We start from the raw sequence: 20,039 nt of genomic DNA, 5'->3' as shown, positions 1-20,039 counted from the left end.
GTTACCTTTCCTGAACTCTGCTCTAAATACAACCAAATATGTAATTAACCTTGTAATTATATATGAATATAGACTACATTGTATACTTGTAAATCTTTGTTGCTTGTAGCTGAGTGAGCTAATTTAGCTATCTCTACATTTCCTGTGGGGGAGAGAGCCAATTGATCAAAAAAAAAAAAAAAACCAAAACCAGAAGAAAACATGGACTAAAATTGTCTAGCTTTTGACATTGATCATCTTTCTAGAACTTTTACAGAAGAACAGATATGGCTTCAGGATTTTTTCTTACTAGTGCACATCTCTGTACTCATTTTTACTTCCTCTTACTTCAGCATTTACTCTTGCTTAAACAGAACTCTCAAGAAAAATTGCTAACTGCAGCAGCTTCCAATGGTGGCAAACAGCTGGGCTCCCCAAATGTCAGTGAAAAGTGGAGAGGGTTAGTACTGCAAGTAGAACTCACTGTTGTGCTGTATTTTCAAAAAGTGCCTTTGAGAAGTTTTAACAAAATTGTACAAGCTCATAGGACATAATTAGTATATGGTATATAGTATAGAGTTTCTTCCTGTATTGAATTTGTGACTGTTTTCTTCTTGGAAAGAAAACCTGCAGTTATTTAAAAAACAAACAAGCAAAAAACATAAATCCTCGTAGAAGAAACATATGAAATAAGAAGTAGATTTCTTTCTCAATAAATTTTCTGGTTTTTGATTTGTGTATGCCTAAGAAGAAATTACTTAAATTTAAAACAGTCGGGATTTGTTCACTGTTTGTGGTAAAGATTATGGAGTGGTTGGGCATCCACAACCTCTCTGGGCAACCTGTTCCAGTGTCTCACCACTCTAATCTAAATCTACCCTTCCTCCAGTTTAAAGCTATTTCCAACCTTGTCCTGTTGCTGTGTGTCCTTATAAAAAGTACCTCCTCAGCTTTCCTGTAGGCTCTCTTCAGGTCTGGGAAGGCCACTGTAGGATTCCCCCACAGCCTTCCGTTCTCCAGGCTGAAGAGCTCCAACTTACTCAGCTTGTCTCCATAGGGAAGGTGCTTCAGCACAAGATAAATATAACTAAATGATATTAATAAAAACTAGGAACAAGGTGTGATTTTAATCAGGCAGTTAATGGTCAAAGTCTTGTTTTGTACTTGATTTTTTTTCCCCTGAAGATTAGTTAATTCTTATTCCTTAATAACAAATTGTCTTAGCTTCCAACTCTTCTAAATAAGTCTTCTAAATATTGTGGGACTTCCTGTGAACCATAAAGGTAGCTGACAATATAAAAAAGGCAAACAATAACAGCTTTATATTCAGGAGTAGGCTGACCTTTAAGAAATACTGACCATCTCATATTTAAAATCTGATCTTCTAGTCTACTGTTTCTGCATTTATCTTATTTTATTTTTTACTGTTGCATTTGATTTCTTTTAATTAGACTCAGCTCTTCAGTCAAGATCTTCAGTTGAGGGTTTGGAAAACATGTGGTCCACTCTGAGTTAGATTTTGTAGTTGCTATTACAGTAAAAACAAATCACACCTACTGCTTACGCTTAACTGTGTTTTCCTTTCTTTTTTAATTTCTCTTATTGCATTCTTCCAGTTCATGCTAGTCTGGATGCCCTGCCTTTCTCCAGCTGTGTCCATTTCTGCACTTGTATAAAGAGTTCATACAGAGTGTACAGATAACGAATGAATGTCTCAATGCTTTTGAATAGCAGTACCTTACACATATGCACAGAGAAGTAAAAGTGTAAATACTTAGAATCTCAAAAGATATCCTCTGTCATCTGATTCTGAGATTGATTAGATTTTATGGTTTACCTGCCTAAAATTTTCTTTTTCACATCAACAGAACTTTTAGTTTAAACAATGCTGAGTGTATTCTCTACTCATACCTAAATGGAATGTAAGTTTGCCGATGACACCAAGCTGTGGGGTGCAGTTGACACACCAGAGGGACAAGATGGCATCCAGAGCATTGGGCCCAGGTGAACCTCACTTGGAACAAATCCAAATGTGAGGTCTTGCACCTGGATCAAGGCAACCCTCACTGATACAAGCTGGGGGATGAAAAAAAAGAGCTGGGGTACTGGTGGATGGTAAGCTAGACATGAGCCGGCAGTGTGCCCTCACTGCCCAGAAAGCCAACTGTATCTTGGGCTGCATCAGAAGTACGGCTGGCAGGGCGAGGGAGGTGATTCTGCCTCTCTGCTCTGTGCTGGTGAGGCCTTACCTGGAGTACTGCATCCAGATGTGGAATTCTCAGTACAGGAGAGACACAGACCTGTAAGAGCATGTCCAGAGAAGGGCCGCACGAATGATCCATGAAATAGAACACCTCTCCTACGAGGACTGGCTGAGAGCTGGGGCTGTTCAGCATGGAGAAGAGAGGATTCCAAGATGCCCTGATAGCAGCCTGTCATTATCTAAAGGGGAGCTACAGGAAAGAAGGGGACAGACTCTTTAGCAGGGTCTGTGGTGATAGAACAAGGAGAAATGGCTTCAAGCTCCTAGAGGGTAGATTGAAATTGGTTATAAGAAAAAAGTCTGTTAAAAGTGAAGGTGGTGAGACACTGGTACAGTTTGCCCAGAGATGTGTTGATGCCCTGTCCCTGGAGACTTTCAGGGAGAGGCTGGATCAGGCCCTGGGCCAAGGTCCAATTTGTCCGTGATATATCTGTAGTTACACCCTTGGTATACTGGGTGAAGCCTGAAGATTGAAATCAGTTTCAATCTTGGTAGAGTACTGTAGTTGTTATGATGTGAAGATTTGTCAGAGTGTACCAGTTCAATATGTATGCTTATTGAATCTAGATTTTAAAATATGTACACACCAAAAATCATAGGATCATAGAATGGCTTGGGTTGGAAGGTTCATGTAGTTCTACTGCTATAGGTGGGGTTGCAAAACATGCAAGTGTGTGTGTGTGTGTATATATATGTATGTTTATATTATGTGCTTGTGTATATACATATACAAATAGCTGATCTATCTCACAGTATTGAGTTGACAAAGCTATTTTAATAAGAGGAGGAATAATGAGAACTACAGAGAGTGCTGTAAGCTTCTCTTTAATAGTTATTGCTCAAAATACTTGCTACTGATCACTTTCAAAATAACAGCTGTGCAAAGTAATTAATTGCAATTGTATTGTTGAAAATGGTTTGCAAGAATTCTTTTAGTTTAAGTTGTTAATTGTATTTGAAAAGATGATTTGGCAAATTGTCAAGCAGTAACTGGCCATGTGGCTGTCCTCTGCTAATGATACATCTCTGTTAGTAGTGGAACAGTTATATTGTAACATATCTTAGTTTATTTGTCACTTTTATTCACGCTTTATTTACACTTTTTTTATATTGCTCTGACAACTTATCTCCCATTTGCTACTTATAGATATTTTTCTGTTGAACTGCTTTGCTGTTTTTGATTTTACTGTTTTTTTCTTATTTTTGTAACTGTGCTCTCGTGTGCAGCTTTCTCGTCATGTGATAATCCATAACTGCTCCCGTACTTCTTCCTGCCTCTGTGAGAAATAATTGCATGCATCAAAACAGCTGCAGTTGGTGCTTTGAAACAGTCATTATTTCTATGTTCATATTTATTTTTTTTTCCCCTCTTATAATCTCTTGCTTGCACTTTGGTAGCTCTATCAGGTGGTGTCCTAAGTGGTCAGTTATGCTTTCCTAAAATTAACTAAAATAGTGTTCATGGTTATACTATACTGCATAGTTATAGCAAATTTCTCTTGCAAATAGTTTTCAAACTAACACTTATACAAGTGATGTGAGAGATACTGTTTTTTGAGTGTCACTTAAATAATACAAAGCATTTCAACACTGTAGAATGAGTGTATTCAAGAAGTTTGTACCGCTGACTTAACTGATCCAAGTCTTCATTTTTTAATTATCTGTTTAGTTAAGGTTTTTCTTAAATAATGCTAACCAAAATTACATTAACTTGAGTGTTTTGTTCTATAGCATCCATAGAGACAGGTGTGAGGGTATGTGTTAATCATGTTATTCATGATGAGTTACAGTAGCTCGGTTGTGCAGTCCTTTGGTCCATCTTCTTTTTGATGATCATTTTCTCAATTTTAGTTGCAGCTTCCCTGTCAGGGAGGAATGTGTTTTCCATTTCTTGAATCATTTCTCATAGTGTGTTTGCTTTGAATGGCACAATGCAAAGCTGTGGATACTTGGTTAAAGGTCAGTGTATGTTTGTCTGGTAGCTCAGATCAGTAGTGTGTATTTGAAATGATTTTTTCAACTGTCCTCACTCTCTCTGATTCTATTCACTGTTCATTTGTCCCAGAACAAACTTTTGTTTTGAAGTAAACAAAATAGAATGATGTACTGCAACTGCTTACCCACGTTCAGCTTGATAAATAATTTTGAAGCAGTCTCTTCCAATCTATGTATGATGTGGACGTCAGGTTGTCAGCATTAATTGTATGCTCTGTGAGTCCACTTGTAGTAAAATACACTATATGCAAATCATGCAGCTGTGTTGAAGTGGCAATAAATTGCCTTATCTAATGCCTATCAACATGTTTTTTTTTATGCAACAGACTCCATACCATTGCACTTAAAACTGATTCTCTTTAATAAGCTATCGATTTCTCCATACACAGTGAGCTTTTACCTTTGCTTAATTTCTTCTGTTTGTTTATAAATCTGTTGTACATCATATGTGTTGCTGGAACAAGGAGGTCTTTCTTAAATCATCCGTTCTCCTTGATGTATTCACATGGCTTTAAAGTAGTCGAAAGATACATTGCTGATAGAATTATCTGCCTGCACTTTCTTTACCTCTCTTTGAAAAGTCTTAAACTCATTGGAGTTCTGCCTGTGGCTATTGGGAATTGTGTTTGGGGATTAGTTACTGGATTGTAAAAACCAAAGGAGATGTATGATGGCTTTCCAAATACCTTGTACTGTAATGCTTCACTTTTTTATTGTTATTGTATTTTTAAAGAAGGGTGAAAGAGAAAGAACAAAGTGCTAAATAGTAAAGCTTTCATCAAGGCTGCTGCCAATTGGACAGGAGTTGATTTCACCCTCTTCCACCAAAAGGGAGCTGCCTCTTGTTTGAATTGGAAAAGGACAGTTTGCTAAAACAGATGTAAATTGTATTATGGTGTTGTTGCTTTTTCTTCTTTTTCTGGTCCTTGAGAAGGAGGACACTATGCTGGTCACTTGCTGAAAAAGTAGCATGCATGTTTTCAGAATTTGAAGGAGGTGTGATATGAGTTTTGAAAGAGAAAGGGGGAAGAAAGGAATATCAACACCTCTGGTGCTTTCAGTGAATTTTTCCGGGGCTGTTTAGTCTGGGGAAAAGGAGGCTGAGGGGAGACCTTATTGCTCTCTTCCAATATCTGAAAGGTACTTACAGCGAGAGTGGGGTTGGTCTCTTCTCACTGGTGACAGGTGACAGGACGAGGGGAAATGGCCTCCAGTTGTGCCAGGGTAAGTTTAGTTGGATATCAGGAAACACTTCTTGACAGAAGGGTTGTTAAGCACTGGAATAGGCTCCCCTGGGAGGTGGCTGAGTCACCATCCCTGGATGTGTTTAAAAAATTGTTTGGATGTGGTGCTCAGGGATGTGATTTAGCAGAGGGTTGTTAGTTAGGGTAGTACAGTTAGGTTGTGGTTGGACTTGATCTTTGATGTCTTTTCCAGCCTGAGTGATTCTGTGATTCTATGATTCTATGAATGTGCAGTAGAATTCTTGTCTGGTATGTGGTGCATTATGAGCAGACAGGCTTTGCTATGGCAAAATTGTCAGAACCCCTTCATTCAGTCTGCTAGAAGCAAATAAGAAGTGTTCTGGAGGAACTGTTCTGATCTGAAAATTCTTTGGCAACAACACATATAATCAATTCAAAGGGACTCCTAGGCTCAATGTTACGTTTCAGAAATTGGCTGTCTTTTTGAGTGATAAGCCAACTGGAAAGAGTCAGTCTGCACAGAAGTTTGGGAAGCTGCTAGAGGAGTGACAGCGTGGAGAAAGTTCCTTGGGCGAGGGCCAGCCTGACAAATGCAAGCAGGCAGGCTGTGTGTCCGGACTTGTGCTCCAGCTTATGCTGGTGGATGTAACGCCCTCAGAGCGCAGGCAGTGAGGCACTGTGGATGGCAGCAGCATGCAGTGCAGCGTGCTTGATTTCATTTGCTATGTGTGACGTTGAGAGATTAAGGGGAGGGGAAAGGATCAGCTACTCAGGGTGCTCTGTTAAGAGGCGCAAGTGAATTTGATTGTCGTCAGAATGGGATTGCCATATGAGTTCTGAAAAGCATTTGGCTCGTGAAGATAACCACTCTAAAAATAGATTTTTTGGAGGAGAGTTTTCACTTTGGTCCAGTTTCGGGTTCCAGCTGAGCTAGCTTTACGAAACTCATCAGCTCCTGTTGCAAGACTACAGTGAGGGTAAATCGCTTCTTACCCTGCCTTCAGTGTTAGCTGTGGAGATAAGGACGCGCTCACTTGGTGGAAATTGAACACCAGTGTTATGGCCAACGACACAGGTACAGTCCTAACTGTTTTTGTCAGCAAACTGAAAATGCCTGGTTGCAAATACTGACTCTGTAATCAGCAAAATAATTGGCTTACTGTGGCATGTTGGTACTTTCTAGTCGGTTTACTGTTAGTCTGCATTACTGACTGCCTCTGGTTTTGATTCAGTGTTTCCCGAAGTAGAGAATTCTCACGGATTTATGCCAACTCCTCATTGTATCTTCATTTCTCTTTGAGTAAGCACACATTGTTAACACAAGAGACGTTATTCTGTGTGCAGATATCTCACTTGAAAGTTATTTTTGAAGTATGTAAAATTGCTGAGCACCTTCAAAGTTAACTAAAGTAAAAGGCAAATGTTTTTAATGCTTTTTTAAATTTTTTTTTAATGTGTTATCTAACCATGACTCTTAATTTGGATGAGTGATATACAGGACTTTTAAAAATTTGCCACTGAGGCATACAGCACAATTTAAGACTTTATGATGTCTGCATAAAGCCATCTGGTGGTGTAAGCAAAGGCTTGCCAGATATGGAAGATGACCTACTTTGGACATGGCTGGCAGCGGGCACAGGGAGAGGACTTGAATGTAGAATTAACTGTCTGGAATGTGTTCTAAGCTGGAGGCAGTCTTCCGTAATGGCTTGCAGTTTTTTGTTCTGTGTGTGTTTGGTTCTGTTGAGAGCATGCACGAATTTTTATGTCGCCTGACTTCCATGTATGTCAGAGCTACCTGATAAAGCTGCTGTGGTGGAATTTGTAGCAGATTTTGGAAATATTGTGCCCAGAAGGAGGGAAACCAGAGCACAAAAATGTGTTTTTTCACTGTTGTGAAAGATATTTTTATATCAGAATCTGTTTTTGAGGAAATTTCATGAAACAACTTCTAAATTGAAAAAGGAAAGTTACCTTTTTATTATTACTTTTTTTTTTCTGTTGTTTTCCATTTCTTCTATTAACTACCACCATTTTCATTAGAGATAAATACAAAGTACTAAACAATAAGGTAAATTGAATTAGTATGAGATACAACATGATAATCTTTTCTGTTTTCCTCTTTTAGTACACGGTTTGCTCTAGAACAAAACAGTAACCTGGAATAATTTAAAATGTTTTTAGCCCAAGGGTTCATTTTTTAAAGGTTTTAAAGCACTCAAATAAGGCATAACCACATTCTGCAGTTACATAATTTATTTTGGAATGTTAAAATTTCCAGTTCAAGTGTGGCTTTGATAATTTTCATACGTAGTTGATAAAATTTCTGAGTGTATTACCACATACTGCTTGCCTCTGTCTGCGTTATCAAGGTATCCATACATCTTCCCATAAGGGAGATGCACATAGCTCATAAAATTGTGCCTGTGTAATTTGGTTACTATGTATTAGGAAGTGGAACGTGCCTGGTGTGAGTTGTCTGTTTCTAAATATTATTGATAGCTTATACCAAGGACAATGTGTATAATGTACAAAGTAAGCCAGATATCTCATATTTGATCTTTGTAATAGTAGTAGTAAAGAAATATATTCTTTAAGTACTGCTCAGTATGCGCCGAAGTGAGCCAGTTGTTTTTTATAGCTTTCACCATGGTACATAACACTATGACTATAATAAAAAGCTTGTTCATTGCAGCTATGAACCTGATGAAAAGCAGGCTCTGAAAGTCCTTCTATATCATACCGATAGCTGGAATAAGCCACCAGTCTTTCGTTACTCATCTCTAAAAAGCTACTCCTTTTTTATTCTAATGAGGAATCATGGTAATATTCAGGTGTTCAGGGTATTTTTGTATTTATCTGTATGTGGACTACATCAAAATAGTTGCTTCTAGTTATACTGTAATTTGAGGAAGATTAGGAAGGGAAATACAGAGCTTTTTCTCACTTCAGTCACGGCTGTTATTTGAATGTTTTTTTAAGAGTTTTTTTAATAAAAGATCATTATTTAAATAACTCTACTTGAATGTAAAATTTCACTTATGGAGTTTTAATAACTTGAAAAAATTAAGAGAAAGTGAATTTTGAGCTTTGGATTAATTGCAATGCGAATTCCCTGCCTCTGTACTTGAAACTGGAATTATCGTTGTTGTCTAGAGTTGTTAACTAGAGTTGAGCATGAACATTTTCATATATGTGTACTTGAGGGCATTTGTTTGATCACCATCATTTGAAGAGTGAAAAAAATATTTTTAATGTGGAGTATTGGCAGTATTCTGGGAGATTTCATTGCTTTCTTTAAGGAGCTTGTACATGCTAACTGCTGACCATTTGCAACTTGGGGATGGATTGCTGGACTAGCACGACAGTATGGCTGGATGGGCAAAGGGCAGGGCTTGAAGGGAACAAAACTGGGGCTGGTCAGTCTGAAACTGCCAGCCTTGCAGTGGTAAATATCAGAATCACAGAATGGCCAGGGTTGGAAGGGACCTCAGGGATCATGAATCTCCAACCCCCCTGCCACAGGCAGGGCCACCAACCTCCACATTTAAGGAAGCAGAGGAACCGACCTTGAGCTTTGGTGAAAAGCTGTAGATGACCTTTTTAGGTGCACGTTTACTACATCTTTACCTAAAACGATCTGAAACTGGACAAAGCAATGTTTATGTTTTACGTGAACCTCTGCACAGTTCTAAGAAACAGAAGGAGTTGTCAGTTAGTACAGTGACCGAACTTCAAATTTTACACATGATGAGGTTGAGATTTTTGCTGCTCCGTAGGCTATTTGAATTGCCATGTTGATTTCATAAGGTAACTTAACTTTGCAGTACCAACTGGCTTTGAATGCTTTCACTGCTTCAGAAGAAATGCTTTTCTTCAAGTGTTTCTGCTGGTGGGATTGCCCTCTGGTGGCAGCTTGAGGAGTAACGGCACAAATGACAAACATCTCAAAAATGTTAAGCTCTGTGCAAATACATACCAAAGAAGAAAAAGGAGGGTTTTCCATCTAAATTGTTGAAGCGTATTACATGTGGTTGCTTTATTATTATAGATTTTTTTTTTTTTTTTGGGGGGGGGGAAGGTGAATGGATTGGTGTTTGATTTGTTTGGCCTTTACCACACAGATGATGATTGAGATGTCCATTGTAACTCATAGCGATATGAAAACTCCAATTTAGGAGAAACCCACAAAATGTATAATTATATGCTCAATCATAATTTTTTAGCATAAATCCATTTTTTTCTATTTGTGTGCCTTATTTTAACAGAGAGTAAGCATGGAGGAAACAAGAATGGAAAGAAAGAAGGCCTCTCTGGAAGCTCATTTTTCACCTGGTTTATGGTAATTGCTTTGCTGGGAGTTTGGACGTCAGTAGCAGTTGTCTGGTTTGAACTCGTAGATTATGAAGAAGTCCTAGGTAAGAATTTTAAATCTTAATATAGTGTAATAAAACCCTTCTAATATTGACTATGACTTACTTTAGTAGTATGGGTACAATTTTACCTTTCAGAAAGGAAACCAAAATATTAAACTTCAGTATAGGTGAAACAAAGCAGTGCATGGCTAGTTAGCTGAATTGACAATTGGAGTGTATAAAAAGGTCCTACGTAAAAATATGCAGTGTAGTTCAAAAAATACATTTTAATGCTGAGCTCAATTCTGATGCTAAAATGAGAATTTAGAAAACTGAAAAAGGTTATTGAAGTACTGTATGCATTTAAAAATTGAAGAAATCTCCAAGGTTTGATAACATGTATACAGTAGCTCATTAGAAATTTCAGTTTAAGATTTGTTGGTTGAGTTTTCAGTTTTTCTCAGAAACTTGAAGAAGTGTTTTGTTGGAAGTAGGTAGCTAATCTTATTACTGGTTCTTTGGTGGACTGTGTTAGTAGTAGTACCAGAACAAACAATTCTCGTCTCATGAATAATATTTTTATGACCTCAGTTTTAAGTCTACAGTGATGTTAATTGTCTCAGTATGAAAGCGTTAAGACAGTATTGTTAATGTAATATCTAAGGATGAAAATTTGAGGACTCAAATTTCAGGATGTATGTATGTAGGTAGAATTATTCGTTCTGTTATAGGCTTCAATATGCAGTTTTACAGCTGCTGGTTTTGAAAACTTTACAATCACTTCTTAGAATTATTATTATTATTTTTTTTAATGTAGAAATATGTAAAGAGAAGTTTCTGGCTTGAAACCTAATTAGGTCTAGTGATGCAAATAATGGTTTCTGTATTTTTACCATGCATGCAGCCAAAGCAAAGGATTTCCGTTATAACTTGTCAGAGGTACTACAAGGTAGGATACTAGAGAAGTAAGGTTGTTTTACTGTCCCTTGGCTAGAAACTTTATTTTTGTCTTTAACTTTTAATATGTTACTGTTCTTCTGTAATGACACAAAACAGTCATTTCTCATCTTTTTCATTCCACCTGTTTTTGAATTTGATATTATTCTTATTTTTGGAACATCATATTTATTCCACTAGTCTATTGTATTTAACCAAAAATAAATTAAGATCCTTTCTAACTGATAGATGCAGTGCTGTGATGATGACCTTCTGTCTATTCCAGACCTAAAGCTGAACTTCTTTAAATTTTTCAGTATCATAGATGAACTATATTTCATTCATTTTGCTAGCAATCAAGTTCTGCCCCCATTTAGAGAGGAAAAAATTTAATAACTAACTGACAAACCATAAGGAGTTAAAGTCCTTCTGCAGTCAGTGTGGAGTTTCTATCTGATTAAAAGTTTGGCTTGAATTTATGAAAATTAATTAGAAAATCCTCTATTTACCTGAATATCTCGGGGCATTTCTAATCCCGGACACTGTATTTCTATGCTAAAAACTATTTGTTTTTTTTTTAAATAGAAACCAGATATTCCTTTTGCTTATATTTCATGCTGACAGAGTTCTTAGAAAACTAAAAGTGAGATGTCTGATGTCACTTACAAAAGGGTAGACAAAGTTTTGTTTACCCTGGATGCTATATAGTTGTTCGTAAAACTATGAATGTTTATTCATTTAGGAAGTAGGCTGCTTTTCTTCTATTAACTTAGCACTGAAGATGAAATTACCTACATATCTATATTCTGAGAATGTAGAATGACTTACGATTTGAAAACAAATTGTTAATTATTTTATTATTTTTTGCTTTAATATTTGTTTTCCATCTTTAAAATGTTGAGCATTTCTTGTGAAGTTAAATTTTATTCTGAACAAAACTTGTTGTGAGAAAATGCTTCATCACCACATTCCATTCAGTATTCCAATATCTAAACGGGATGAACAGGGAAGTTGAAGAGGCACTTTTTATTGACCAGTGTAATGATGTGACAAGGAGTAATGGCTTTAAACTAAAAGAGGGGAGATTTAGATTAGGTATAAGGAATAAATTCTTTACAATGAAGGTAGTGGTGCACTGGAACAGATGCCCAGAGAATTTGTGGATGCCCAGTCTCTGGACGTGTTCAAGTCCAGACGGATGGGGCTCTGGGCAGCGTGAATCTGTAGTGGTAGGTGAGGTTGGAACTAGATGACCTTTAAGGTCCTTTCAACCTAAACCATTCTATGATATGCTTGTTTTAAGTCTATGAGCACTAAAGTAGATATGTGGGGAAAAGAACTAACCTGCATTCAATCTAAAGTCTACGAAATGAAGACAGGAGCTTAAAATATTTGCAATATAAAATAAAAGGTGGTTAAAAAAAAGTAGCATTAAATAATCAATACAGTAACAGCCTAGCATTGTCAGTTAACCATCATGCATTGAAAACACTGTTGCAGAAACAAGTTGCAGAATTCCTAATACTGTCTTGTTCTTCTCTTCACATTTTTAGACAAACTTGGAATATACGATGCTGATGGAGATGGAGATTTTGATGTGGAGGATGCTAAAGTATTGCTAGGCAAGTACAAAATCGAGAGGAATAATCAATATAATTTATATGTCATGTTCATGTTTGTTGTTTTTTCCTAATTGAATAATTTTAATAGATTTGTGTGGTTTTTTTTCCTCATGCAAGTTGAGGGAGTACGTATTCTCCTTATTTATCACTGTTAGTGTAAATCATGTACTTACTTGCAGGACAGTTTCGAAGTTAAGTGGTTGATGCTGCTGTATCCACTGTTACAAGATCATTCTGTTTGTTAATAAATTAACTGGGGAGAGGACTTAAGATGCTTCAAGAGTTAGAACACTGTTCTTGTAGACCCGATAAGCCAAGTCCATTTTAAAATGAGTGATAACAAGCCTTTGTATGTGACTGTGAGCACCTGTTTAGCATATTTTTGTACTGTTTTACCACTGTTTTGAGTTCTCCAGGAGTCTGTTTTATTTTCACTTTCAGTATCCTACATGACTTAAAACTCTAGTCTTAAGCACTAGTTTTAAGGAATGTATCTTTCTGATCACTGATTATCTTAAATAAGTTCTAACTGACAGGCATGTTTTTGTGATAGTGCCCTTTTACCTCTTTTCTACTATCACCATCTTCACTTCACAATCAAGCATGGGATAAGTACTTCTTATATAAGTGATTTTAGAAAGTTTATTTTTCTTTTATTGGTTGCTTTCAAGTGTAAACCTATTCTGATCACAGAAACAAGTAAAAAGAAGAAAACAAACCCTAGCATAGTTGATAATAGCTTGAGCAGTATGCAATCTGAAATGTCTCAAACTGGTCAAAGTTATCAGTAGTGTATTAGGATGTTATCTCATCTAGTTAGAAGTTGGCACTCCATAATAACCAGTTTCTTGTCAGTTTATTTTTCCTCATTTGTGTTTGGAGAAATAAGCAAGTCTTTCAGGGGCTTATTATGTCTGTTTAATCTCATTACAGTTGAAGAACTTGGGCAATAAAAGTCACTGAACTTGTTTGCAATGCTGTGAATGTGAGCGGTGTTGTGAATCGCTTCAGAGATACAAATTGGCTATTAATTATAAGTAGTAGATAAAATAACATTTTACATAAAGTAATCCTAATCTTCATTATTTATGGAAGGTGGATGTTAATTTCTTGTGAGTCATATTAGTTTTGTTCAGGCTACCAGAACTGTGCTTCTGCTTTGTTACATCTGTTTTACGCAACGTGATATAGCTGGGAATTCTGCCAATACGTGATAGTGTTTCTATTACAAGCTTACCTTATCATGTATTTAAACTTTATACTTAAAATGTGACACTAGAAGGTCACACGGATCAAAATTTGATTTTCATTATTTTTGAACTCTTGCTTAGAAGTAAGATTTCATCTCATTTAAATTTAAGAGTATTTTCAGCAGTACAAAGGAATTCGTAATTTCTAAAATGTTACAGAACGTTGACATAAACATTTGTTTATAATTTTATCAGCTACTAGAAAAACATAATGTTAGTTGAAGATCCCAGTAAGTTACTGTGTTTGTTAGTATTTAAAAAATGTACTAAAAATGAACAGCACTATTATTTATGTAGAATACCTTTGTTTTTTTAATTGATACAAAATCTGAAAGACTAGATGCCCTCTTGAGGAATTAAGTAATCAAAGTTAGTAAAGAAAAACATATTCAACTGCTTCTGTTCAAATGCATCAGGGTAACTTTCTTTATAATGAGTGCTCCTTTATTTTATTTGTGAGGCTTTTGTTAGTACATATACTGTGTTTGAAGACTTGTGACTTTCATGGATTTTTGTCTGTCAGGCTACCACAACAAATGATTTCTGTGCTAAAATTGACTTAAACAAAACAACAATTTCTTTTAAGTTAGGAATTCTTATTTTTTATTCTCTGTTCTTTAGCTATTACCAGACTACTGCATACTAAGGTCTTTGCATCTGCAGTGATTTAATATTTCCATTTCCTTCAGATTTCAGTATAAATTTAAAGATTTAATTTGCAATTTGTGTTTCAAAGATTGGTTTAGTAGCTGAATACTAAAATACTGAATACATTTTCTATATGATTTGGGCACACCTGAGTAGGATTAACATTTACTATTTTATTTGTTGTGTTAGGGTTGTGGGGTTTTTTTTGCTTGCTTTTTTAAGGAGGAGCTTTAATGATTAAGTTCTGTTTAAGGGATTTGTGCGATTTTGAAAGCTGTGTGTAGGAAGTCTACTCTTCCCTCCCCCAGCCCACTCCAAAGGTTAGAGAGGAGGGAAAAAAAAAGCCTACCTCAAACCTCCCCAGCCAAACAAACTCAAATGTTTATTGAGTTAGTTTTGTATTTTATTTTATTTTTTTTAATACCCAAAACTGAAATGCCTATGATTTCTTTGTGTCAAGGAACCTACAAGCATTATGTGGAAAAAAATACTGAAACTAGTTTACAACCATGCACCTTGCAAGTTCCTCTTAACTAGGAAAGACGGGATAGTATTTCAAAGTTCAAATAATCAGGAGGAATGTTATACCTCTGTACTCACTTTTGATCTCTGTAGAGAAACAGTGGCTTTAGTAGTATTGCAAAACAAAACAAAACAAAAAAACATGTATAAGGATCACCAGGGCCTGTCTGAACCCTTGTAGACAATTTTTATTGCTCACTTATTTTTAATAAATAACAATCTCTTGAGAAATTCTAGTCTGAATACAGTAGTTAGTAGAATTTCGGAACTGCAGATACAGAAGGTCATCAATATATTGTTCTAGTCCTTGGATTACTAGAAAATAGGAAAATAGGGGAAAAAAATTAACCTAGTATATCTGTGACCATTCAGATGGAAGTGAACTGTAGAATCCTAACTTCCACAAGTGAACTTTTTTTCCTTTATCTTACCTATGGTAGAATGAAGTATTTGCAAACAATTATACAAAGATTTCATGTTGAGAAAATCTGTGATGAGTTGGTGGGAGTTGAGATTTGTTTGTTGTTGTTTTTTTAATCTATTTTTTTTCAGGTATGGTTTACTTAATTTAGGATAATTTTCATATTCTCTCTATTATTTCATCTTCTGTTGTAGAAGCTTTAAGTGTTAGTCTGGCATATGCTCATTCTCTTAGAAGAGGTGTTTGCACACGAAGAAAGGCATATTCTTTTGATAAGTAGTTGTATTACCACTGTTGAATAGATAAAGATTTTAACTTTTAGATAAGTGGCGTTGTTTAGACTTCTCCCAAAGTAAAACAGTTGTTTCCTTTAAGTCACTGATTTAGCATCACTCAGCTGCCTGTTGGGGCAGTTTGTTTTTAGTCACTAATTTCAGCTACTTCTTACTGTGCTTGTGTATGAGTTTCACTTTGCAAAGCACTTATTCCCAATTATGTGGATGAAAAATATAGGCAATCCTTAACATATCTGCTAGAAGTTAGCTATCTTCATTGAAGACAAAATTAACCCAACTATGAATTTGTGGTGGTGATATTTCCTTGTTTGTGTAGTTCTAAAGAGAAAAAAGAAGAATATATAAAATAATATGTTCTTTTCCATAGCTTAGGATGAAGTATTTTTGTATACAATGGCCTTTAAATCTAAAACAAAATCTTGGATAGGTTTTGTAAAGAATTATGGATAAAGGATTTGGGCTTTGTTATTTTGTTGTTGCTGAGGCAAGCATTTTTGTTTTAATTGGTAAAATGTCTCCTAGTTTGTTGATCCCTTTTCTGTTCTGAAGATTTTCAAAGAGAATGTACTGCTATAGTCCATGTTACGCTTCATGAAGGCCCAAGACATTTTGTCTTGAGTTGGGACAACAGTAGGAGTTTCTGTATGGTTATTCACGCGTCTACAGAAATACCATCTAAAGCCTGTGATTTAAAAAAAAAAAAAAAAAAAAAATTAAAAATCAGATTCCAACAGAATAAACAGTTGTTTTATAATTCTGTGTTTATAATTTTGATTTTACTGTCTTTTTTTTTAATTTGGGTTTTCACTCTTAAATTAAAGTTTAATTCATCACTAAATAAATTTACTGTGATAAATATCTTTTGTCTCCTTTTGTCCGAAGTTTGAAAACAAATTAGAATGATGACTGACTACAGTATATAAAGTTAAGTCTATAAAATTTAATTTTTATAGAAATAAGCCATGGAAGAAGTTGGAGAGAGGTATTTATAATACCTTGGTTCCTTCCTGGATTCAATCTATCATTTTAAAACCTTTTGGGCTATCCAGTGAAAAATTAAAGAGAATGGCTGGTCACTCAAGTAAAGGTCTGGACATGCAGGTACAAGGATGTGGGGCATCGTGGACTTAGAAGTTTCCTCAGAATTATCATTGATATTTTCTCTGTGTGCCATAAGAAAAATATGTTGCAGCACATTAAACATCTCTGCCATAAGCTTCTCTTATTTTGAATGTCTCGTTAACCTGCACCTAATATTGCTTTGTAGTTTGCATGTGCAAGACGTTCACTTAATTTTTTGTCTCAACAATCTGTCGTCTTAGTCCACTTTTCTGCTATTCTTTCCAATGCAAACGAAGGTTTGTTCTGGTTAGAAGTGGAGAGGAGCATTCCTTCCTCTCCTTCTTTAAAGCTTACCTATTACTGATGTTTATCATTGCTTGATCATTCTGTTGTGTTTTTTCCAGAATGGAAAAGTTGAAATGTTATTATTTAGTAACTCTAAAACAGTAGATTTTAAAAAATAATAATTAACCTTGAATTTAACCACGACTTTGTATTTGAAGTACTAATTAGATCAATTATCAAATGGCCTAAAATAACAAGTCCTGGTGTCAAAAGGTGTCAGAAGTGATGAGTTCTGTCTGCTCTGGCCATCTGTATGTCTCTTCTTTAGCTATTTTGAGCCAGCTTTAGACTTTCTATGCAGCAATTCATAAGGATTAAAAAAAATATATAAGCAAGTCTGTGTCCCTTTATATTGGATACATCTTTGTTTTTATACAGTCTTTGTATACCTTCGTATTTGGAGTTAGTTCCTGAGATCAAGTATATGATGATGAACAAATATCATAGAAAAAATGATTGAGAAGCAATTAAAAAAAAAAAAAAGAAACAAAAACAACAAAACAAAGCAAAAAAAAAAAAAAAAAAAAAAAAAAGAAAACCCACACAAAATAGCCAAACAGGAAAATTGTAAAACCCTCAGCAATTCAGCAATCAGTCTAAGCAAAATTAAAGTAATACATGATAGAATAACTGTTATGATTACAGTGTGGCTGTGACAAATTTTGTTTAAATACTGTTTCATTTTAAATATTATTCTCAGCTGTCTGACAATGCAAAGCACTCAAATTTCAACATGATGGTTTTAAAAAAAGAAGAGAAATTGCGTGCAGGATTCATAAGCCTCACTGTTTAAAAACTTTCTAAAAGTAAGTGCTACAGTAAGAAAACAGTATAGATGAATTTGATTTTAGGATTAGAAAGAACAGATGAGAAAGCAAAGCTGCCTTCTGTTTTAAGGTTTTTGCATAATATTGTGCATGTTTATTGTCCAAATTCTAGCCTATACTTTGAAAAACTGAACTTTCCTAACATCTTTCTATTTCCTAAATAGCTCTCCTGTCAAGACTGCAGTCTGTGACATGAGTTGTCTATCACAGATCCTCTGTTGACAGTTTCCTCTTTCCACCTAACTGCTGTCCTTTTTTTTCTCTCTTTCCTCTATTCTTGTGTAGGCCTGACCAAAGATGGCAGTAATGAAAATATTGATTCTCTTGAGGAAGTCCTTAATATTTTAGCAGAGGAAAGCTCTGATTGGTTTTATGGCTTTCTCTCATTTCTCTATGATGTATTGACTCCTTTTGAAATACTAGAAGAAGAAGAGAGCGAAGCTGCAGATGATGTTGATGGTACGTCACAGAATGAAGGGGTTCAGGGAAAAAAGACTTGTGTTATTTTGGATTTACAGAACCAATGACTGAGAGACTAATTTGATTGGCTTTCAGAAATGTCCATGAAATCATCAGTTTTAATATGACAGGAATTTCAGGCATTGAGGGGAAACTCCCAAATGGACATTCTAATGATTGTACTAAAGTCAGCCATGCAATACAGTTATGATAGTTGAAAGCCTTTCAGTGACTTTTCCATTTTTGTGGCAGGAAGACTAATAACACACAGCTGTGTAAATATGTAGAATAAAACATCTGTCTGCAGTTGTGTAGTTGGTTTCTGTATGTGCTTCAATTTGTGCATTTTGTGCACAAAACTTACAAAACTAAATGTAATAACCTCTACTGTTAATGTTATAACATTTGTCTTTCTACAAAACATTAACTGGAACATTTTGTAACAGCTTTAATTGTAAAGTATTCTGGCATGAATGCATTATGTAAATACGTATTTGTATGTTAATCCTTAACGTAGACATAACAATGATAATTCTCTTGAGAAATTTAATTATAATAAATAATTCCTTTTATGATTCACTGATTTCTCAGCCAGACACTTTTTACTTGATCAATTAAAAGCACTTTGCTTAAAAGTGCTTGGTAGCTTTACAAAGAGATTCAATCCTTAGCAAACATCATTTTCAGACTGATATGTCATTTTTATGGTCTATTCCTCCTATCTGTTTTCCAAATAAGGTTTCAATCCTTATGCCACCTTCCTCTCCCTTTTGCGTTCTTTTTCTTCTTGTATAATGATCACACTGCAAGGGCTGTTCTGAATTAAAATAAATAATAAAATATAAAAAAATAATAAGGTGGACCTTTTGTGGAAGTGGAAAGCTGTGATTGTATATTTCTTATGTAATACTGAATATATTAAAGATTAATTAGAAATTAGAATGTAATGTCTTCTATTCCTTGTTAAATTAAAGAGTTTTGTCTGCTATCATAAAGTTGCTGGTATATAAGGGGTAGTTTATAAATGTATTCTGCAATCTGTACCAAATCCTAAAAGCTGGAACTGAGGAAAAACAGGAAGAGTGTACTTAATCAGATTATTATTATTCTTTATTCATGAAGTTGTTTCTTGTTCAGAGTGTTTCTTGCTATGATTATGTTTGTATCTGTTTGCCATATAAAGTTTGTACTCAAATTTTAACTCTATTGATGTAAGCTGAAATTTCAACCTCTTTTTCAATTAAACTAGTATTCAATTGCTTTGGCATCACAATTTTAAAGCTATTTAATTTCCTATTACTTTAAACAGTAATAAGGTGTTAGAACTTGTTTGCTCTTATTCCTTTTGATTTAACAATTAAAAAATCATCAGTGGTGTGCGATGCTGCCAGAGCTTTCTTGAAGTTTAAGATAAATTGATTTTAATGAATTGCATAGATTATTGTGATTGCAAGCAGGACTTGGCCAGGAAAGGTGGCAATAGTTTAGATGATTCATGTTTGAAATTAAGAGGAAAATGAAAGCTAAACTTTTATTTTCTTTAATAGTCATTTATGCAAAACACAGCTGGTAAGTTAATCTTCCAACCAAAGTCCAAAAAAGGAATTAAAATAATTTTAGAAAGCAAAGCTGCTGCTTTTTACCTATAGTTTTGGCTTCTAGAACTTTTATTACATTATTTCACTCCTATTTTAATGTAGTGACAAAAATATAATGTGTAAGTGAAAGGAATTTTCCAATTTTCATAGCTAACTAAGAATGGAAAGTTGGCGATTTATGTGAAATTAGCAACAGTTTTCATCAGCCACTTTCATCTTTCTTATGGGTCAATTAAATTAAATTGTGAAGAGCTGC

General features: G+C 35.1%; 1 protein-coding gene across 7 annotated transcripts in view; it reads left to right on the top strand.

The window, feature by feature from the left end:
- ASPH (aspartate beta-hydroxylase) overlaps positions 1-20,039 on the top strand; it is a 103,502-nt gene that overhangs the window by 6,568 nt on the left and 76,895 nt on the right. For 5 of the 7 annotated variants that reach the window (XM_031612954.2, XM_031612952.2, XM_090137642.1 and 2 more), the window contains 3 exons: positions 9,711-9,860; positions 10,702-10,746; positions 12,287-12,355. In XM_031612954.2, coding sequence (XP_031468814.2) covers positions 9,711-9,860; positions 10,702-10,746; positions 12,287-12,355 — 264 coding nt within the window. Of the gene's footprint in view, positions 1-6,311; positions 6,518-9,710; positions 9,861-10,701; positions 10,747-12,286; positions 12,356-20,039 lie in introns of those variants that run through there. The other 2 variants (XM_090137638.1, XM_031612953.2) reach the window with 2 other exon arrangements.

This window comes from Phasianus colchicus, chromosome 3, assembly GCF_987193195.1.
Source record: "Phasianus colchicus chromosome 3, bPhaCol1.hap1.1, whole genome shotgun sequence".
Classification (NCBI taxonomy): domain Eukaryota; kingdom Metazoa; phylum Chordata; class Aves; order Galliformes; family Phasianidae; genus Phasianus; species Phasianus colchicus.
The sequence above is the reverse complement of the archived record's forward strand: the minus strand, read 5'-3'. Positions and strand labels throughout refer to the sequence as shown.